Genomic DNA, 24,093 nt, shown 5'->3' with positions numbered 1-24,093 from the left:
TGACAAGGTAAAGCACAACAAGTCACTACTGAAATATTCCAACTCTTGCATTTTACAAGAGAAATTCAAAATGAACTTTGAAAAATCATGAGAATGTAGCTGTGATAAGGTAAACCACGACAAGACACTACTAAAATATTCCAATTCTTGCATTTCACGAAAGAAATTCAAAATGAACTTTGAAAAATTAAGAGAATGTAACTGTGACAAGGTAAAGCACAACAAAACACTACTGAAATATTCCAACTCTTGCATTTCAATGAAAGAAATTCAAAATGAACTATGAAAATCAACAGAATGTAACTGTGACAAGGTAAAGCACAACAAAACACTACTGAAATATTCCAACTCTTGCATTTCACGACAGAAATTCAAAATGAACTTCGAAAAATAAAGAGAATGTAACTCTGACAAGGTAAAGCACAACAAGTCACTACTGAAATATTCCAACTCTTGCATTTCAATTAAAGAAATACAAAATTAACTTTTAAAAATCATGAGAATGTAGCTGTGACAAATTAAACCACGACAAGACACTACTGAAATATTCGAATTCTTGCATTTCGTGACAGAAATTCAAAATGAACTTTGAAAAATTAAGAGAATGTAACTGTGATAAGGTAAAGCACAATAAAGCACTACTGAAATATTCCAACTCTTGCATTTCAATGAAAGAAATTCAAAATGAACTATGAAAATCAACCGAATGTAACTGTGACATGGTAAAACACAACAAAACACTACTGAAATATTCCAACTCTTGCATTTTACGACAGAAATTCAAAATGAACTTAGAAAAATAAAGAGAATGTAACTGTGACAAGGTAAAGCACAACAACTTACTACTGAAATATTCCAACTCTTGAATTTCACGACAGAAATTCAAAATGAACTTCGAAAAATCAAGAGAATGTAACTGTGACTAGGTAAAGCACAACAAGTCACTACTGAAATATTCCAACTCTTGCATTTCACGACAGAAATTCAATATGTACTTTGAAAAATCATGATAATGTAGCTGTGACAAGGTAAACCACTACAAGGCACTACTTAAATATTCCGATTCTTGCATTTCACGAAAGAAATTCAAAATGAACTTTGAAAAATAAACAGAATGTAACTGTGACAAGGTAAAGCAAAACAAGACACTACTGAAATATTCCAATTCTTGCATTTCTCTAAAGAAATTCAAAATGAAATTCGAAAAATCAAGAGAATGTAACTGTAACAAGGTAAAGTACAACAAGTCACTACTGAAATATTCCAACTCTTGCATTTAACGACAGAAATTCAATATATACTTTGAAAAATCAAGAGAATGTAGCTGTGACAAGATAAACCACTACATCACACTACTTAAATATTCCAAATCTTGAATTTCACGAAAGAAATTCAAAATGAACTTTGAAAAATTAAGAGAATGTAACTGTTACAAGGTAAAGCACAACAAAAAAATAATTACATATTCCAACTCTTGCATTTAACGACAGAAATTCAAAATGAACTTCGAAAAATAAAGAGAATGTAACTGTGACAAGGTAAAGCACAACAAGTCACTACTGAAATATTCTAACTCTTGCATTTAAACGATAGAAATCCAAAATGAACTTTGAAAAATTAAGAGAATGTAACTGTCACATGGTAAAGCACAACAAAACACTACTGAAATATTCCAACTCTTGCATTTCAATGAAATAAATTCAAAATGAATTATGAAAATCAACAGAACGTAACTGTGACAAGGTAAAGCACAACAAAACACTAATAAAATATTCAAACTCTTGCATTTCAAGACAGAAAATAAAAAATAACTTCTAAAAATCAGCAGAATGTAAATGTGACAAGGTAAACCACAACAAAACACTACTAAAATATTCCAATTCTTGCATTTCAATGAAAGAATTTCAAAATGAACTATGAAAATCAACAGAATGTAACTGTGACAAGGTAAAGAACAACAAAACACTACTTAAATATTCCAACTCTTGCATTTCAATGAAAGAAATTCAAAATGAAATTTCTGAGTATTTTTAGTTTTCCCTCCAAAATTGACCCCCCCCCCTCCCCTGCCCTCAGAAATGGGGGAAGGAAGGGCATCTTAGCCTTGCCATTTATGCATAAACAATTTATTGTCGATTCTGAGCATTTTTGATTTCACCTCCAAAATTGACCCCCCCCCTCCCCTGCCCTCAGAAATGGAGGAAGGAGGGGCCGCAGAGCCTTGCCCTTGAGGCAGATCACGCTTTATTTTCGATCCTGAGCATTTTTTGTTTTCCCTCCAAAATTGACCCCCTCCCCTCCCCTGCCCTCAGAAATGGGGGAAGGAAGGGCCTCTGAGCTTCCCCTTGAGGCAGATCCTATTTATTTTCGATTCTGAGCATTTTTCATTTTCCCTCCAAAATTGACCCCCCCCTCCTTTGCCCTCAGAAATGGAGGAAGGAGGGGCCTCTGAGCCTTGCCCTTGAGGCAGATCCCGTTTATTTTCGATTCTGAGTATTTTTGGTTTTCCCTCCAAAATTAACTCACCCTCTCCCCTGCCCTCAGAAATGGGGGAAGGAGGGGCCTCTGAGCCTTGCCCTTGAGGCAGATCCACTTTATTTTCGATTCTGAGCATTTTTGGTTTTCCCTCCAAATTTGACCCCCCCTCCCCTGCCCTCAGAAATGGGGGAACGAATGGGCCTCTGAGCCTTGCCCTTGAGGCAGTTCCCGTTTATTTTCAATTCTGAGTTTTTTTGGTTTTCCTTCCAAAATTGGCCCTCGCCCCTCCCCGGCCCACAGACATGGGGGAGCGAAGGGCCTCTGAGCCTTGCCCTTGAGGCAGATCCCGTTTATTTTCGATTCTGAGTATTTTTGGTTTTCCCTCCAAAATTGACCCCCCCTCCCCCCTCCTCTGCCCTCAGAAATGGGGGAACAAAGGGCCTCTGACCCTTGCCCTTTAGGCAGATGCTTTTTATTTTCTATTCTGAGTATTTTTGGTTTTCCCTCCAAAATTGACCCTTCACGTTAAAAAATTATCCAATCACTAATTACCCCTTTTTGCAAATGTCAATCAATGAATTCCGATTGTAAAAGCGTGTTTGATCATGTTACCTAACCCACAGTACAGCAATTTGATATGCGTAGCCTACTGCCAGGAACCAGTGGGGGGGATCCTTGCTCGTAATTGCTAATCACCTTAACCCTTTTATCCATCATCAAGTACATGCTCCAAAAATATTTTATTCAGAGATTTCACGTTAAAAAATTATCCAATCACTAATTACCCCTTTTTTGCAAATGTCTATCAAAGGCCAAGGAACGTAATCTCACCGAACACGTCAAACTGTTTCCACAGAAGATTCCTAGGGCCGTACGCAAATAGCATGGTCCTATACCTGCAAGCAAATAGCATGGAAATTGCTATACCTGCAAGCAAATAGCATGCTCCTATACCTGCAAGCAAATAGCATGGAAATTGCTATTAGTCCTAACACTCTCACAACCAACTTCAGACTAACCAGAATTTTTGTACTCTAGAAAATATACGCTAGTCTACTATAGAAAGAAAAATACTTTTGATTTAGAAACAATTTTATTGAACATAATTACAATAATAATATTCACTGATGCATTTTATTCTCATCAATATATTTCGATAGGACATCTAATGCTGACCGGAATTTATTTATATGGAGAATATTCACTTTTCCAGCAAAACATAGTTGCTCCTTCTGCTTAAACTTGCTTAATGATATCACGTATCTAGCATACATACTGTCCCATTCAAGGCATAGTCTACAGCCAGCGGTTATTTCCGCAGCCATATTGGGTACTCGTATATCGTTGCTGCTGATGTCAGCTCCATCATTAATCTCCAATAATGTAAATGCACCACTCATTTTTTTCTCTACTAATATCCTCTCAAATAAACTATTCACTCTAAATTCAATTCTCTTACTTATATGAATTGCAAAGAAAATCAGTTCCTTCATTCAAATTCCAACCATAGATCAAGTTATCTTATATTGAACAACCTCTAATTGGCTCATAAAAAATGTCTACGTCAAACGATACATTCATTGTGCAATTGACAACAACAACAGAAACCTTGGCAGCTTTTCAAAGTGTTCACGTGTAAATACAGTGTCAAAGGCATGGGTTTTTCTTGCGCAATTCAATGTATTTTTACATGTATTTTTAGAAGTACTAGATAGGTTACTACTGTGACACAATCTTTTTGGCTACTTAAAAAGTTTTAATTTCCGGTCAAATGAGTCGTTTTCTGATTTTCTAGGACACTTTGTTCAATACAATTAACCCTGGGGAAAAAAACACCCATCTGTGATCTTCATTCTAAAAAAAAGAGGTTAAATATCACGTTTTAGTAAATGGGAACCTGGAAAACCAACAACAAATTTGTCTGATATACTGAATATGATCGTGAAAAATTCACCAAACTCACTTGCCTTCTTGAGGTTGTATTCTCCCCTTTTCTAAAATCAAGTAAATAATATGAGTATCGTAGCCTCTAAAGGGCAACTTTAATCATGATGAATTTTGTATATATGGAATCACCCAAGGGTGAAAGAGGGGCGGCCATCCCCCTAGACACCTTTGCTTCACATTGATTTCATTGTTTGTGCCTTAGTTAGAATTATTGTTCCATGTGCACACTTATTGAGCTCTTTTTATTATGTTTGTTGATTTACATTCAAAAAATCCCATTCCTAGTATGTGTAATATCACTGTATATTGTGTTAAAATCCTCTACAAAACAAATATTTCTTGTAAGCTAAGTTTATTCATTGTTTTAGTCACCCTCGGTGAGACTCTCGAGGTGCCGTTGCGTCACATATGACAGATTTCCCATTATAGTTAAAAATAAAGGCTGTTACTCTTGTTGATTCTTGAATAAGAGCATTTGAGTGGATATAAACTGTTCTGATTTTTTGAAAGTCCTTACGAATGATTTGAAAAATAATTATTATTTGAAAAGCTAAAAATCACTGGACAGCTTTGTAATTTTGAAATCCTGCAAAAGGAATAGGATAATATTGAAATGGTTAATTTTCTTGAAGCAGTGTAAGCTTCCAGGTCCAGTGAAAATTGTTGTGACTATTCCGTATGTCGTACCACCACCCCCAGAGTTTTTTCCTGACAATGATGCTGGAAGATATATTAGTGTAATCCACCCTACTGACAACAGAATATATTGTGAATTATTAGAAATACCTTGGAAAGACGCGGAAGGCTATTTGTTCCACATTCTACGCTTATAAAACATGGAAAGAAGAAAACCAACGTCTGAGGGAATTCCACATGCAAGTTTTGCCCTTGCTTATATATTTCAACGTATAAAAAGGACTTTTTGTAAGTATTTTACTGTGTTTGTGACTGGTACAACTGGAGTTTCCAATAAACATGTCGCTCTACAAACGTTGGTAACAAAACTTTCAACCAAGTTCACAAGATTAATCAGGGAAGACAGTGACCTTGTGGCATATGAGAATTCTTCATACCATTCTAATGCTTTTGAAGCTGGGAAGTCCTATGTTAAGGCTTATAACAAGTCCAGTGAATCTGTGCGTAACCGAGCAAATGAACGGTGTGTGAAACAAGAGTGAGTGAAATTAGAGTTCGGCTGAAGCCTAAAGTGGAATCTTAAGTGTTTCTACGACTGCGTAATATTCCAATAAGAGTCACTGGGATGATGGCCATGTTTTCTCTAAAGACACTTAATTGTCAAATGAGTGAAACTTAGGAGATTTTCTGCCTTATCGTGCACAGAGCGGGTCGATGGGCAAAATGAGCGTTCGAAAAAAAACAGGCATGAATGCTACATATACAAGTAAAACATGTCAGGATCAACTGATTGAGTGTTGTGGAAGAGAGAGATTCTTGCAGTAATTTTACAGCGAGTGAAGAAAGAGAACTATTACAGTATCGTTTTTGATGAGACACTCAATGATTCGTATAAGACGAAGGGGCTGGATCCGCGTCTTTAATATCCATAAAAAGCCGATTTTTTTCTTGTGTATATTATTATCCAAACTATTCTTTAGAGTTTCGCCAACAGAAACCATTTTAGCGAACAGAAAAAAAAAATCCCAAAAATTACTGTTCAAAGGTTCAGTTTAAGCAAAAAAATTGAGCAATCCTTGTTTCATAGTTAAATACTGGACTTCAGTGCTACACAAGAACAGCTGATAATATTTCAGCTGCAGTTATATGGATTCTGGAGTTAATATTTAATTTACTTTATTCTTCTTTGTTTGTTTATATTTCCAGGTATGATTTTAAACACTTACCAAGAACTTCAGCTAAGCAAATGTATTCACTGAAGTTGCAATGCAGCATCCGGATGCTTGCTAAAAAATGGAAAACAAATTAATTTCATTTAATAAAAATATGTTTAATAAATTTGTTGGCTTTAGACAAACATCGAATCACCGTGGAAAGAGGACGGGGCGGTAACGTCTTTCCTTAATCCCCTCTTTGAGTATCATTTGCAGTTAACTTATAAAAGACGCATTCTCAACAGTATAATTTTTTTCACATTCTTATTCGTTTATTTGAATTGCTATCGTAGCACTCAAAAATGAACTGTATGAAGTCTAAATTATGTTACTTCTATAATCACAAGAGATATACAAAAATTGAAACAAGGTCACTTGTTAAATACGCTTACTAAGTATGGTGGGAAGGAGTTTACAAATCTGGTCGTTCAGCACGTGACGGGTTGTAGTTTATTTCTATACTTCGTAATCCTGCTGATCCGTACAAATAGTGGAAAAATAGATCGGCACTTCCTTGTTTACTAATAGTGTTTTCCCAAATTTCAATATTAAATCATGTCATTGAGAGAATAATGCGGGCAAGCTCAAGAACACTCTCGTAGCTGCTGAAGCTGGGTCTGGGTATTATTTTAATAGCACTTTTTTTGAACATCTTCTAGGTCTGCTGACATGTAAGCAGTGTTTTTATTTTGAGGCCCCAAACGGAACGGCAACGCTCGAAGATAGGCCTGATGTAGCTTATATACGCCAGCAGGAGTTGAAGATCCAAGAATCCTTGCCTGCGTATACTTGTTAAACTATGGTTTGAGTGACCTTTGCGGGCAATATTGTCTACATGCAGCTTAATCAAGCAATTTTGGTGTCTGCCAGGTCGACATTCTCGCCTATTTATAGGGGATTAAAGTTGTGGAATGGGGTTAATAAAGAGTTAAGAGAAATAGGGGATCTGAAGGAATTTAAAAATAAAATAAAAGGAATGTTATATGAGAAATATGATTTTTAATTTTTTTTTTTTTTTTTTTATTTATGTTTTTTTTTTTTTTTTTTTATTGTTTTTTTTTATGTACCTGGAGGACAAGTATGGTGATTTTGTGATTGGTGGTAGGAACTGCGTGCGAAGGGGAATGATTTTTCTTTTATTTTATTTTTTTTTAGGCCTAGGTTGTATATTTCTGTTGTGAATATGAAATTTTGATATATGCCTACCCTTAGGACAACCTGACCCCAGGTTCTTGGGTCGGTAGTGAGTAAAATGTATTGTCCTTGTGTGTGTTAATAAATTACTATTACTATTAAAAAAAAAAAAAAAAAAAAAATTACCTGTAAATGTTACATCTAGGATTGCTGCAGAGGAAATAATTAGGAACAAAAATCTGGGATTGCAATGTCTCTCTTGAGTGGATTGAATAGTAGAACTTTCCATTTTTGTTCATTCACTTGTGGGTCATTTGTTTAAAAGTGCAGCTAGTTTCGCTCCTTTGCGGTAGTCGCAGGTTATTTCTGACCACTTAGAGCAGGTAACTTCGGGAAATAAAGGATAAACCGAGTGTCGTGTCCCCCGTAGAAATTTTCCCACTAATAGTGGTATTGGATTTTTAGCTCCCATCCCTTTCAGATTTGTTAGTGCAGTTGTGTGTTTAAAAAAGTCGAATGCTTTTCTGTATTCCGCCAAAAGTATACGAACGATACTACTAGAAGTGTCCAACGGCTTGACGATTAAATAGTACATTCACACTGTGGTATACTGTCGTGCTACTGCGTCTTACGTAACCATGTTGGTACGATCAATCAAAGACACAATTTGTTGTAACAGAGAGTAATAGACAAAACTGTCAGCTCCCTTCGCTAAGTTGGAAGTTATCGACATGGGACTCACTTGATCACAGGACTTGGGAAACTTAACTTTTGGTATGACACGGACATACACAGCTTTCCGCATCTTTGGAAATAATTTTTCTAAGAAAATCTTTTTTATTACTGATGCGATTGGCTTGGCTAGGAACGGTGAGTATTCTTTCAGTAATTTAACGGGGATTTCACACGGGCATGAGGCAAAACTGTTACGTAGCCATCCGATTGCATAGAAAACTGCCATGTATGACACCTCTACGATTTCATCCATATTCCAGTTGTTAGTGATGTCACTCATTTTTTCGTCACTTAGCGATGGGTAAATAGACCAAATTTGAGTAAAAAATTTATTAACTTCAGGGACTTTGATTAAAATACCATCTAGGTCCCTGATTCGTTCTTCAGTTCCTTAGTTTTTTTTACTAAGCCCTGTTACTACATCGTACCACTTGTGCGACTCTTACCTTAGAAGTGGGGCTACTTTTTCGTACGTACCTTTTTCGGGAAGCTCGGAGGACTGAGACGTTTTCATTTTTCATCTTGTTCGCATTTAGTATGTCTCCTACAATATGGGGCTTACATCGTTCTTTGATCATTTTTTTTTATGTTAGTATTTAACCACGGCTTATTCGCTTCACAGATTGTACGCTCTTTGATTTGATTAAATAAAAAAAAACAAGTTTTTTAAACTGAAAGTAAGGAGCAACATTAAAACTTAAAACGAACCGAAATTATTCCGTATATGAAAGGGGATGTTCCCTCCTCAACGCCTCGCTCTTTACGCTAAACTTTCCCACAACTTTATTTTTTTAAAAAATAAAAAACTTTAGCGTAAAGAGCGAGGCGTTGAGGAGGGGACATCCCCTTTCATATACGGAATAATTTCTGTTCGTTTTAAGTTTTAATGTTGCTCCTTACTTTTAGTTTAAAAAACTTGTTTTTTTTATTTAATTTCTGATCGTTTTTTAGTTAATGCAGCTTTTATTTTGGCTCACCGTCATTGAATGAGTAAAACAAAATTTGCATATTAATTTTACTTTTCTTTTGCTAAACGGCTTTCTCTAAATTTGGTTCTGGCGTAATTTACAAATTAACTTACGTAACGAATTTCTATTTTCGTATATTTTTATTACGTATATTATGGGGTTCGCGCCCTAGTCAATACCTCGCTCTTTACGTTAAATTCAAATCGTGTTCCAATTCTTTAAGAATGCCTCCTTAATCACAAAGGCCGTTAATTATAATAAATATCTCTGATGAAAGTACAAGAAAATTTGTTCCTTTGTGAATCAGATGAAATTGGGAAAAAGGGGGCGTGGGAGGGGGCCAAGTTACCCTCCAGCATTTTTGGTCTCTGAAAGGGCACTATAACTTTTAATTTCCGTTAGAATGAGCTCTCTCTTGATGTTGTAGGACCACGGGGTCGGTACGATTACCCCTTAAAAAAAATAATAAACAAGCATCCGTGATCTCTTATGGCAAAATATACCAAGTTGCACATTTTCGCAGATATGAGCTTGAAACCAATGTAATAGGGTTTTCTGATACACTGAATCTGACAGTGTGATTTTCATTAAAGTTCTTTCACTTGTAAGGGAGCCTTTTATGAGTAATACTAAACTTAATACAATTTATATATTTAGAACCAGCAATATGAGCCCATTCTTTTGGTACATTTATTGACATGAAAATTCCGTTTTTTAAAGTTTCTATTACTATTGAGCCGTATCTGTTTTTTTAGGCTTTTTTTTATTACGTATTTGTGTTAACGTATATGAGAGGGTTTTCTCCTTAGTCAATACCCCGCTCTTTACGCTAAAGTTAAAATTTTGTTTAAATCACAAACCCCTGAATCACAAAGGCCGTTTAACTAGAATAGATAGCTCTTTTCAAATCACTAAATAAAAAACTGTAGCGTAAAAAGCGAGGTATTGACTTGGGGGCGAACCCCCTCATATACGTAATAATTTCTGTTCGTTTTAAGTTCTAATGTTGCTTCTTACTTTCAATTGAAAAAACTTTTTTTTTAAATTTAATTTCTGATCGTTTTTTTAATAATGCTGGGAAATCCGGTGCCCCCTTCATAGAAATGTCCCTTACCCCAAGGAAACATCCTCCACGGAAAGATTCTCCCAAGTAACCCCCTCCTCCAGCCCCCCCCCACCATAAAAAAAATCCTTCCTGAAAATGTCTGTATAGTTCCCAATAACCAATACTATATGTAAACAAGGGGGCAAAGTTCATAACTTGCAGCCCTTTCCCTGGGAACTTTGGGGGATTAAGTCATCATGAAAGACATATTCATAAGATTTTCAACTATGCTGAACAAAATGGCTATCTCAAAATTTTGATCAGGTGACTTTGGGAAAAAAATGAGCGTGGGAGGGGGCATAGTTGCCCTCCATTTTTTTTTGTCATAAGAGCTATTTATTCTAAGTAACGGCCTTTGTGATTAAGGGTCATTTTTAAAGAATTGTAAAAAAATTCGATTTTTAGCTTAAGGAGCGAAGTATTGACTAGGGGGCGAGCCCCCTAATATACGTATTAAAAATATATGAACATAGAAGTTCGTTACGTAAGTTAATTCGTAAGTTACGTGTATTTATTACTAATAAAAACGTTCATAAATAAAATTAAACAAGTTTCGAGAAAGCCATTTAACCAAATAAAAGTAAAATTAATCTGCAAATTTTGTTTTAATTATTGGGCCTTTGTGATTAAGCGGTCATTTTTAAAGAATTGGAACAAAATTTGAACTTTAGCTTAAAGAGCAAGGTATTGACTAGGGGGTGAACCTCCTAATATACCCAATCATACACGTAATATTTTCTGTTCGTTTTAAGTTTTGATGTTACTCCTTATTTTCAGTTGGAAAACTTGTTTTTTTATAATTAATTTCTGATTTTTTTTTTTTAAATAATGCTGGGAAATCCGGCGCCCCCTTCATAGCAATGTCCCTTCCCCAAGGAAAACTTCTTTCATGAAAAGATCCTCCCATATAACCCCCTACCCACCCCCACCCCCACTACCGGAAACAATTTCCCCTGTAAACGTCTGTATACTTCCCAATAACCAATACTATATGTTAACATTGGGTAAAGTTCATAACTTTCAGCCCTCCCCCCGGGGGCTTCAAGGGATTAAGTCATCCTAAAATACATAGTTATAATATTTTCGACCATGCTGAACAAAATGGCTATCTCAAGGTTTGATCCGGTGATTTTGGGAAGAAATGATCGTGGGAGGGGGCCTAGTTGCCCTCCATTTTTTTTGGTCACTTAAAAAGAGCATTAGAACTTTTAATTTCTGTTCCAATGAGCCTTCCCACGATATTCTAGGACCACTGGGTCGATACGATCACCCCTGGAAAAAAAAAAACAAAAAAACATAAAAACGCATCCGTGATCTTTCTTCTGGCAAAAAATGCAAAATTCCACATTTTTGTAGATAGGAGCTTTAAACCCATATAGTAGGGTTCTCTGATACGCTGAATATGATGGTGTGATTTTCATTAAGGTACTATATTTATTAGGGGGTCTTTCCTCCTTTTTTTGAAAATCAGTCAAATTTTCTCAGGCGCGTAACTTTTGATGGGTAAGATTAGATTTAATGAAAGTTATATTTTTGAAATCAAAATTAAAATCTGATTCTTTTGATGTATCTATTGGTATCAAAATTCTGTTTTGTAGAGTTTCGGTTACCATTGAGCCGGGTCGCTCCTTACTTACAGTTCGTTACCACCAACTGTTTGAAAAATTTATGGTACTTTTGCTGTAGAATCAAAAAAAATGTCTAAACTTTTTCATCAATATTTGCTTTAGCACAGACTGGATCAGAGTCAAAGCCAGGGATTTACCTGCTCAGTATTTGTATAGGTCCTGACTGATGTGCCTGACTGATAGGTCCTGACTGATGTGCCTGACTGATAGGTCCTGACTGATGTGCCTGACTGATAGGTCCTGACTGATGTGCAGTATGGGTGTCACTTATTGCTCATTTCTTCACTTTTTCGTTCCGCTATCATTGTAAACTGTAGAGATTACTGGTACGCTTTGATTGTTTTGGACGGTTCTATAAAGTTTCTAGAGATGATATGCAATTACAGTTTCAATAACAGATGACATTAGCTGTCTAGAAATGGAATGCTTGCTTTTCAGAAAGCTTATTGTGCTAGTGTCGACTTCACCTGCTGCCTTTTTAAGGAATTAATTAAAAAACTTTTCCCGAAAAATAAGTTTTTCAAAGATAAGTAAAGAACTCCATTAAACAAAAATGAGCAAAAATAAAATTAAATAATCTACCAAGCGTGAAACTACCACAAACAAGCATCGATAATAAAATGATACCTAAAACGAACAGAAATTACAATGAATAACCGAGTCAAACTAAAAACGAGCAGAAATTAACATAAGTTGGGCTCAAAACCCCAATGCCTTCCCAAGGCCAGAACATAATTTGTACTTTACTGAAAAAAATACAAATGAATGTTACTTCTAAGTTTAACATAAATATACTGATATTTTAGTAATCATAAACATAATATAATTTGGTCTATTAAAGTTAAAAAAGTAAAAACATTTATATTTTTTCAGTAAAGTGCAAATTATGTTCTGGCCTTGGAAAGGCATAGGGGTTTTGAGCCCAACTTGTCTTAATTTCTGCTCATTTTGAGTTTGACTCAGTTATTTATTGTAATTTCTGTTCGTTTTGGGTTTCATTTATTTATCGATGCTGATTTGTGGTAGTTTCACGCTTGGTAGATTATTTGATTTTATTTTTGCTCATTTTTTTTTAATGGAGTTCTTTACTTATCTTAAAAATATTATTTTGTGGAAAAAGTTTTTTAATTAATTTCTCTTCGTTTTATATGGACATAGTCTTTTCATAGAAAAAGAAAATCATACTTTAAATCTTTTTGTTTTTTGAAGAATTTTTAGTTTGGCTTGCTATTTGTATGCTGGAGAAAATTTTCAGCAATTTTCAACAACATACACCCTTTTAAAAATCTGGACACAAATAGTAGTGTTTAATTTATTTTCATACCTCCTCTAGTTGACTTGAAATGGAAAACTGGATACCATTCGCCAAAAAAATCTGTTCACTTTCTTTGATAGCTTGGATACACTTACGCTATTTTGATTTGGTTAAATTTTAAGAGAAGAAGCATCCCGGAAAGTTTGAACATAATACCCTCAGTCGTTTTTGGGACACTGCTGAGTTGCTTTATTGGGAATTAGTATTAACACAGTGCATTTTGATTTAATCTTATGGTAACATATAGTTTGGAGCCCTTTTTGAAATTTCTATAGCAACTTTCTATATAAGCTTTATATGCCCCCAGGCCATAACTTACAACCCTTGCACTGAGGGCTCTGAGGGCGTTATTATCCTAAAACACCTTATTTCAAGAACTTTCAACTACGTTGAACAAAAGAGATATCTCAAAATTTTGATTGGAGGTGTTTGGGAAAATGGTGGGCGTGAGAGGGGCGTTAGTCGCTCTCCAATCACTTTCAACTATTAAAAAAGGCACTAGCCCTTTCAATTCAACTTTCAGCTACGTTGAATAAAATCGCAATCTTAGAATTTTTAGTGGATGTGTTTGCGGAAAAGATGGGGGTGAGTGGGAGGTTAGTTACCCTCCAATCACTTTCGAATATTAAACAGGCTATTAGCCTTTTGAATTCCCAATCGAACGAACCACTTTTCAAGTTTCTACGACAAAGATTTCAATAAAAACCTTATATGACCCCAGAGCATAACTGATAATCCTTGCCCTGAGGGTTGTGGGGGAGACACCTCAAAAATATATTTTCTATCTGGAAATCAACTACGCTGAACAAAATCGTCATCTCAAAATTTTATTGGATGTGTTTAGGGGAATGATGGGCGTGGGGGGCTAGTTGCCCTCCAATCACTTTCGACTACTAAAAAGGACACTAGCCCTTTGAATTTCCAATCGAATGAGCTTTTCGATTAAGTTATGCCCCCCAGGGCATAACTTAAAACCCTTGCCCTGAGGGCTGTGAGGGAATGTCCTCCTCAAAAACATATTTTCTATCTGGAAATCAAATACGTTGAATAAAATGGCTATCTCAAAACTTTGATTGGATGTGTTTTGGGAAATGATGGGCGTAAGGGGGGGGGCTAGTTACCCTCCAATCACTTTCGACTATTAAAAAGGGACTAGAACTCTCGATTTACAATCGAATGAGTCTCTTTTGAAGTTTCTACGACGACCCCTTCCATATGAAGTGCCCTGCTCTAGAGGAAAAAAATAAATAAATAGTACATTTTGCCAACATCGTTCTTATATGCCCTCAGGGCATAACTTAAAACCCTTGCCCCGAGGGTTGTGGGGAGTCTCCTCCTCAAAAACATATCTTCTATCTGGAAATCAACTTGGCTGAACAAAATGGCTATCTAAAAATTTTGATTGGATGTTTTGGGGGGATTGATGGGGGTGGGCGGGGGGCACGTTGCCCTCCAATCACTTTCGACTATTAAATAGGGCACTAGCCACTCCAATTTCCAATCGAATGAGCCCTTTTCGAAGTTTCTACGACAACTCCTTCGATACGAAGTGCCCGGGTATGGAGAAAAAAATAACACATTGTGCCAACATCGTTCTTTACTTAGGCAGCGCTAGCGCGCTGCCTATGATATTTGCAGCAATAGAACCACTGCATAGATGGTTGAAACTATCGTCACTCAAAAACAGGCAAATCTCAAACAAAAGCAAGCTAAACTAATGTAGCATGGTGTGCAAGCCTCAACAGAGCAGCGCCATATATACATGATATTGTAATTTTAGAAGTGTAGAAAATTGACAAACTAAAAAATCTTGTTCTAGGATAGTGTGAACGTGGTAATTGTTGAGGCTGTAGCCTGTTTTCTGTAGAAAGCAAATTAAATGGCTACAAATTACTTTGACGTTATTTATTAGACTAAGAAGTGCTGTAGATAAAGCAATATTCTTAAATGACATCTATTGTTTCAGCAATATCTTTTTTCATTTCTTTGATTTAAAATGTGAAGCTTGAATTACTAAACTAATCTGCTGGAAAAACTCAATAGGTTAAGAAACAATTCCAGGAGTGTCTATTAAAATAGTTGTTCGAGGCCCGTTTCCACCGTCCTAACAAAACTTGTTGCTTATATTTTTAGTAACAATTATGTTTCGACGACCTAACAGAACATCATTGCTAAAAATTGTTCATGAAATACGTACTTTGAAAATTCCAAAATATTGTTTAAGAGCCCTTTTCATGGACTTCAAGTGCATAACTCAAGAAACTTGAAAAAAAATAAAAGTTAAACTTGTATGTAGTCTTCGCTTGCGAAATAATTAAAGTGCTTCCTTTTATGTACTGCATTTTACATACTATACGTGAATTATTCGTACGTCTTTATTTGCTTAAGTTGGCAATAATTGCTCACATTTGTAGGTCCCATTTTTAAATTCCCACCCAAATAATACATTACCACGAATTGTCAGCAAAAAAATTAAGCTCATTAACACTTGTAATTCCGTTTCCATGAGCTAAAAGAAAATTAGAGGTAACGGTCCAGCTTTTTTTTATTAATTATTAGAATTTTTTCCCATAGCCACTTCATATGGAAGGGCTGGTTATATAAAATATGGAAGGGGCTCATTCAATAGGAAACTGTAAGTTTAAAGCCATTTTTAAGGATCAAAGGTGACTGAAGGGCAACCAGCCCCCCTCCCTCAAAGCCTTTTTTCCCAGATACATCCGATCAAAATTTTGAGGTAGCCATTTTGTTCCGAATTATCAAAGGGTCAAATAACTATGCCTCCGAGGTTGACGTAGCCCCCCATAAACATGGCAGCAAAGGTTGTAAGTTATAAAATTTTGCCATTATTTACATATAAGATTTTTTTATTGGTTAAAGGGGGCTTGTCTCATCCCAGGTCTCCAAAAAAGACCTGAAAACACAAGAGGGATATCGGCAATATTTAAGGAACGGCTAAGGGTATTAACTTGAAACTTTCATGGTATATAAAGGGGATGTTGAAGAGTGATAAAAGGGTAACCATCCATCCTTGCTCTTTTAAACTGGTACCTCCCCTCATGACTGATTGAAACTTTCAAAAAGCAATTTTGTTCAAAATAGTTAAAAGGTCTAAAACTATGCTGCCGGGGATGCCATGCCTCCCAAAGCCCTGTGGCAATAATTGTAAATTATGCGATTTACCCATTGTTTGCATTCAGGATTTATAATTAGAAAAAGGGGGAATTTTTGATTGGGACCGAGGGTGTCTGGAAGAACTACAGGTATTAAGATGAAACTTCAGAGAATATTGAAGGGTTTGTGGATCTAAATCAAAAGAGAATATGTGCCTCCAGATTATCAACAAGGCTTATCTGCAATATCTTAAGAACGGCTGAGGCTATTGAGCTGAAACTTCAGGACATTTTAAGGGGATTGGTGAAATCTGGTGGGAGTACCACCCATGCCCTTTTTACCTGCCCTCACCCAAAAAGATCAGATCAAAAGTTTCAAATAGCCATCTTGTTCTAGATAATGTAAAGATAAAATAACAATGCCTCCGGGAATGATATAACCCCCAGAGGCCTGGAGCAAGGGTTATAAAATGAGCAGGCTGCTCATTGTTTATAAATAAGGCTGGTTATTGGAAAAAGAGGGCATAATTTATTCTGGATCTCCGAAAACATTTAGAGTAATAAGGTGGAACTTTCTGAAAATGTAGAGGGGAATGTCGAGCAAAATCAAAGCACACTATATGCAAGATAGTAGTCAACGCGTAAGTTTCTGGCCCTTTTTGGACCCGTTTCTATCGGAACCGCCCTGCTATACTATTTTATTACATTAAGTTTTTTTTACCCTGGTATTTATGGTTATAAGTTTCAAATTGATCTGAACAACAAGCTTTTTTCAAATTCCGGATCCTCTAGAACACTTCTCCCTCTGAAAAATAACTGATCTTCTTAACCCAAGCAACGATTATTGAAATTTTTATACCAATCCAAAAAAGGTTTGGACCTTTACGGGTCCCACTTTTGGCGAGCCTGCGTCTTAGCTAATAGAAAACTTTGGCTCAATTTCTCGCCCCACTTCCAGGGTAACGGAATATTCTTTTTCAACTCATCTTTTGTATTGCGGTTCCGTGGCAAAACCACTTAAGGGTATAAGTTTTAAACCGATGGGAAAAGAAACTTATAAATCTCAGGGAGTTATTTTTCGGGTACCCATTCCCCTGAAGTACCGTCACTTTTGTAGAGCAGGGTCCTTTTGGCCCTGCTACTTACAGTTTAAGGTTTCAACCCCTTCAAAAAAGGTTTATTGACCCTTTTTTGTGCCCCGTTTTCGGGAGAATAGTATATTTTTTCTTCCGCATTTGGGACTCGTTAGCCTAATAGCTCTGGGGTATAAATTTAGAGCCAATTGGATGGAATTTTGTTTAACCCCCTTTTTCAGTCCCACCTTTTGGGATTGGAATCCTTAAGTGATATTTTGATACATTATGCTTTTCTTGGCCCAAGGACTTATGGCTGGAATTGTCAAACTAATAAGAGACAATAAAATTTGGGCCCATTTCCAACACCTTTATATCCATTTCTCTCCCACCGAAAAACGTTTTCCTCTTGGTACGGGAAATGATCCCTGATATTGTTCAGCAAATCAGACACCCAAGATCAAACATCCTATCTTTTGTCATGATAAAACCTATATAAATTATAGCTAGTTCTCATAGTTTACAGCTGTTACCCAAGTGGTTGGGGGAGCCAAGTCATTCCCAGAGCAATATTCATTGGCCTTTTCAGAAGTTTTAAAATCAATAGTTGTTTAAAAAATCTGCCCAATATGTTGGGGAGTTACGGAGGAGGGATAATATAAAAAGGCACGGGACAGGGCTGGTTGCTCTCTAGTTACTTTAAATATTTGAAACGGGGCACTAATACTTTTCATTTTCAATCGAACAAGCCCACTAAACAAATTCTACGGCCACCTATTCAACACAAAGTGGCCAGGAAAAAAATGTATGGGTGGCAAATGGCACTTTACTCGGGAAATGCTAGAGCCTTGCTTTTAATATTCAGTCTTTGGCCAAGATTTGAAGTTATCACTTTGGCATTATAATTATCAGGTTCCATTGAATAATTTCAAAAGCAAAAATATGCCCTCCCCACAAAAAAAGAAGCAAAAATACAACTCAGCTCATACGCTGTAAGCTGTGGCTTGAGGACAAGCGACAACAATCGTTTTTGATCCCATGCGAGAATTGCACGCAAATTCTGTTTTCCAGGTTGTAATATCATATTCATCAATCCAGTCAGAGGTCCAAACTTTCCGAGAATATCATGGAGGTTTGAACCTTACCATTTTCTCGTAATAAATTGAAATCGACTGCAGAGGAAGAATAAAGCAAGCAAAGAAACCAGGGCACCCCTAAAGTGTTGCTACAATTGCATAGTGATGGCAGGTCATGGGCACCCATAAGAGGGGGGGGGGGGGGGGGGGAAGGGGCGTCCGCACCCCCCCCTGGCTGAATGATGTTGCCTTATTTTTATATATTTGTTCTGAGATTTCTATTATATAGCATTAAAAGTGCTAATTCGACGAGGTTTGTCCCCCCTGGAGTTCAGCTTATGGGCACCCACGGGCAGGATTATTTTCCCTCACGAGCTATATGCCTCTCCCTGTTTTTTAACAATTTTTAACAGGAAGCTTTTTTGTATTTTTTCTTTTTTTGTCAAAAAAAGCCGATCATGTCAAGTGTACTCTGAAAGTGAACGAGAAATAAATGCACAATTTGTAAAATTTGAGTAACTGGGATGGCTGACTTTAGTAGAGTGCTAACTTATACTTTGCTTGAAGCTATACGAATTACCATGTTATTCTATAGAAGCTATACGAATTACCATGTTATTCTATAGAAGCTCTACACCTTTTCAAAGAGAGTGAGTATCCTCTCACATGGCCTTATACTTCTACGACTGCTATAGGAAATATCATGTTATTCAATGAGACCTCTACACGTGATTAAACACGTTATGAAACTACGTGCTATATGCTTATGCCCCGTTGGTACCATTCCAAACGAGCGGGGATTCCCCACCTGTTCCTAAACATTGCAAAAAAGATAGCAGTATGAACGGGGATTCCCCGCACAAGTTTGTTTCAACTCCAAGTTTTTCAACCATACTGGTTATCAATTACACATTAGAATTACACTTCAGCTTCACGTGCACATTTTTTTTTTTTTTTTTTTTAAATCGAAAACTATAGATTGTCAAATTGCGTATTTAGGAATAATGGTCAAACATGTTTTGAGAGTATGGTCATAATTAATCGAAAACTAGAGATTGTCAAATTGCGTATTTAGGAATGGTTTTTTAGGGAAAGCTGTCAATCACCCATGTGTTATCCACAGTTCCATTTTTGAAGTATGTGCTATCAAGAGCGGTCTCTGATTTGTTTTGGACAATTGCCTTTAGCCAACAATAGTTTGATATGAATGTGTCGGTAGATAGGATTTGCGAATTTGATCCTATTAAGGCGGAGAAAAAAAAGAAAAGGGTTTAGCATTTGCAAATACTTCGATGTGTTGTCAATTTAAAATAGTTTAGAAATAAATAATTTAACAAGAAATGGCTGAAAAGTGTTTTGGGGGAGATGGGATGATTGTGTACTGTATAATACACAAGTGATGTTTGGACAGTGTTGTCAATTTAAAATAGTTTAACGTTATACTATACGAAGAAGTTGATACTAAGAGGGGTGTAGATGACAAGAAAAGAATTGTAATAACGAATGGCTTTACTTCTTCGAAGTGCTCCAAATAATACATAAGTGGTGAGGTGATGGCAGAAGGATCTCTTACCGGATTAATTAGTTGAAAATAAAGTTTTAACAAGAAATGTCTGAAAAAGTGTGATCAGAAATTAAGAATTGTCTTGAGGGGGGAATTTTCCATGGAAGAGGTGGAGGGTATTTTTACGTGAAAACAACTTCAACCGTGCCCAGCCCCCTGCGATCAGATATTAAATTATAAGAAAAGTTTCTTCAAGTGAAAGTAAGGAGCAACATCAAAACTTAAAAACAGACAGAAAATAGAGGCTGCTACCAAAAGATTTAGGATTCATTAACTTTAGTGTTGCCAGTCAAAAGCTATGAGTTTGAGAAAATTGCCTGATTATCGAAAAATGAAGAAACACCTTCCAAAAGTCGACAGGAATGGGATTGTCTTGAGGGGGGGGGGGATTTTCCATGGAAGAGGTGGATGGTATTTTTACGTGAAAACAACTTCAACCGTGCCCTACCCCCCGCGATCAGAAATTAAATTATAAAAAAAGTTTCTTCAACTGAAAGTAAGGAGCAACATCATAACTTAAAAACGGACAGAAATAGAGGCTGTTTCCAAAAGATTTAGGATTCATTAACTTTAGTGTTACCAGTCAAAAGCTATGAGTTTGAGAAAATTGCCTGATTATCGAAAAATGAAGAAACACCTTCCAAAAGTCGACAGGAATGAGATTGTCTTGAGGGGGGAATTTTCCATGGAAGAGGTGGAGGGTATTTTTACGTGAAAACAACTTCAACCGTGCCCAGCCCCCCGCGATCAGAAATTAAATTATAAAAAAAGTTTCTTCAACTGAAAGTAAGGAGCAACGTCCATACTTAAAAACGGACAGAAAATAGAGGATGTTTTCAACAGATTTAGGATTCATTAACTTTAGCGTTTGCCAGTCAAAAGCTAGGGGTTTGAGAAAATTGCCTGATTCTTGAAAAATAACGAAACCCCTTCCAAAAGTCGACAGGACGGGGAGTGTCTTGAGGGGGGGGGGGGGGAATTTTCCATAGAATAGGTGTAGGGTATTTTTACGTGAAAACAACTTCAACCGTGCCCAGCCCACAGTGATCAGAAATTAAACTATAAAAAAAGTTACTTCAACTGAAAGTAAAGAGCAACATCAAAACTGAAAAACGGACAGAAAATAGAGGCTGTTTCCAAAATATTTAGGATCAATTAACTTTCGTGTTGACAGTTAAAAGCTATGAGTTTGAGAAAATTTCCTGATTATCGAAAAATTAAGAAACACCTTCCAAAAGACGACAGGAATGGAGTTGTCTTGAGGGGGGAATTTTCCATGGAAGAGGTGGGGGATATTTTTACGTGAAAACAACTTCAACCATGCCTAGCCCCCCGCGATCAGAAATTAAATTATAAAAAAAAGTTCCTTCAACTGAAAGTAAGGAGCAACATCATAACTTAAAAACGGACAGAAATAGAGGCTGTTTCCAAAAGATTTAGGATTCATTAACTTTAGTGTTGCCAGTCAAAAGCTATGAGTTTGAGAAAATTGCCTGATTATCGAAAAATGAAGAAACACCTTCCAAAAGTCGACAGGAATAGAATTGTCTTGAGGGGGGGGGAATTTTAGATAGAAGAGGTGGAGGGTATTTTTACGTGAAAACAACTTCAACCGTGCCCAGCCCCCCGCGATCAGAAATTAAATTATAAAAAAGTTTATTCAACTGAAATTTATGATCAACATCAAAACTTTAAAACGTGCAGAAAATAGAGGATGTTTCCAAAAGATTTAGGATTCATTTACTATAGTGTTACCAGTCAAAAGCTATGATTTTGAGAAAATTGCCTGATTATAGAAAAATTAAGAAACACCTTCCAAAAGTCGACAGGAATGGGATTGTCTTGAGGGGGGGGGGAATTTTCCATGGAAGCGGTGGAGGGTATTTTTACGTGAAAACAACTTCAACCGTGCCCAGCCCCCCGCGATCAGAAATTAAATTATAAAAAAAATTTCTTCAACTAAAAGTAAGGAGCAACATCGAAACTTAAAAACGGACAGAAAATAGAGGCTGTTTCCAAAAGATTTAGGATTCATTAACTTTAGTGTTGCCAGTCAAAAGCTATGAGTTTGAGAAAATTGCCTGATTATCGAAAATACTTTTTTTTAATAGCATGGAAAAGAACGACTATTGAACACAGAGACAACACACATACAGAGACGACACACACACATAGCGACGACACACGCACAGAGAAGACACACGCACACAGAGACGACACACAAACAGAGACGACACACACACACACACAGATGACACACACACAGAGACGACACACACATAGAGATGACACACTCACAGAGACGAAACACACACACACACAGACGACAAACACACAGAGACGACACACATAGCGAAGACACATGCACAGAGACGACACACACACACACAGAGACAACACACACACAGATACGAAACACACAAAGAGACGACACACACACAGAGTTTACTCAAACACAAAGAGGACAAACACACAGAGATGAGAGACACAAAGAGACGAATCACACACAGAGAGGACAAACACACAGAAAAGACACACACACACACAAAGACGACACACACATAGAGACAACACAGACACAGAGACGACAAACACACAGATACGACAACACTAAGAGAGACGACACTCACACAGAGACGACAAACACACAGAGACAACACACACACAGATACGAAACACCCACAGAGACGACACATGCACAGAGACGACAACACATAGAGAGACGAAACGCACACAGAGACGACAAACACACAGAGACAACACACACACAGATACGAAACACCCACAGAGACGACACATGCACAGAGACGACACACACACACAGAGTCCACTCACATACAGAGAGGACAAACATACAGAGACGACAGACACAAAGAGACGAATCACACACAGAGAGGACAAACACACAGAAACGAAACATAGAGACGACACATGCACAGTAACGATACACACACACAGAGTCAACACACACACAGAGACGAGACACAGACACAGAAATGACAAAAAAACATAGAGACGATAAAAACAAATAGACATCAAACACACACAGATACGACACACACAGAGAGGCAACAAACACATAGAGAAAACATACACACACAGAGACAAAACATCCACACAGAGGCGACACACACAGAGACGACACACACACACAGAGACGACACACACAAAGTGACGACTTACACATAGAGACGACACACACACAGAGACGACAAACACACAGAAACGACTCACAGACACAGAGACGACACACACATAGAGACAACACAGACACAGAGACGACACACACACAGAGACGACAGCACATAGACAGAGATGACACGCACACAGAGACGACAAACAGACAGAGACAACACACACACAGATACGAAACACCCACAGAGACGACACATGCACAGAGACGACACACACACACACACACACACTCACACACACAGTCCACTCACACACACAGAGGACAAACACACAGAAACGACAGACACAAAGAGACGAATCACACACAGAGAGGACAAACACACAGAAACGACACATAGAGACGACACATGCACAGAGACGATACACACACAGAGTCAAAACACATAGTGAGACGAGACGAGACACACACAGAAATGAAAAACACACATAGAGACGAAACACACAAAGAGACGTCACACACCCACAGATACGAAACACACATAGAGACGACACACACATAGAGACGACACACTCAAAGTGACGACTTACACATAGAGACGACACACACACACAGAGACGACAAACACACAGAGAGAACACACACACAGATACGAAACACACAAAGAGACGACACACGCACAGAGAGGACAAACACACAGAAACGACACACACACACAGAGACGACACACACATAGAGACAACACATACACAGAGACGACAGACACACAAAGACGAAACACACACAGAGACGAGACATACACAGAGGCGACACACACACACACACACACACACACACACACACACACACACACACACACACACACACACACACACACACACACACACACACACACACACACACACACACACACACACACACACACACACACACACACACACACACACACACACACACACACACACACACACACA

General features: G+C 37.2%; 1 protein-coding gene across 1 annotated transcript in view; it reads right to left on the bottom strand.

The window, feature by feature from the left end:
* The window catches only part of LOC148952292 (sodium channel protein Nach-like), a 312,845-nt gene that overhangs the window by 72,202 nt on the left and 216,550 nt on the right, over window positions 1-24,093 (bottom strand). Inside the window, exon 5 of the mRNA XM_089089744.1 lies at window positions 6,288-6,347. Within this exon, the coding sequence (XP_088945870.1) occupies window positions 6,288-6,347 (60 nt within the window). The remainder of the gene's footprint in view (window positions 1-6,287; window positions 6,348-24,093) is intronic.

The sequence above is a fragment of the Artemia sp. Qi Xiang Cuo genome, chromosome 5, assembly GCF_049724085.1.
Source record: "Artemia sp. Qi Xiang Cuo chromosome 5, ASM4972408v1, whole genome shotgun sequence".
NCBI lineage: Eukaryota > Metazoa > Arthropoda > Branchiopoda > Anostraca > Artemiidae > Artemia > Artemia sp. Qi Xiang Cuo.
Note: the sequence above shows the minus strand (reverse complement) of the source record. Positions and strands in the feature narration are given on the sequence as shown.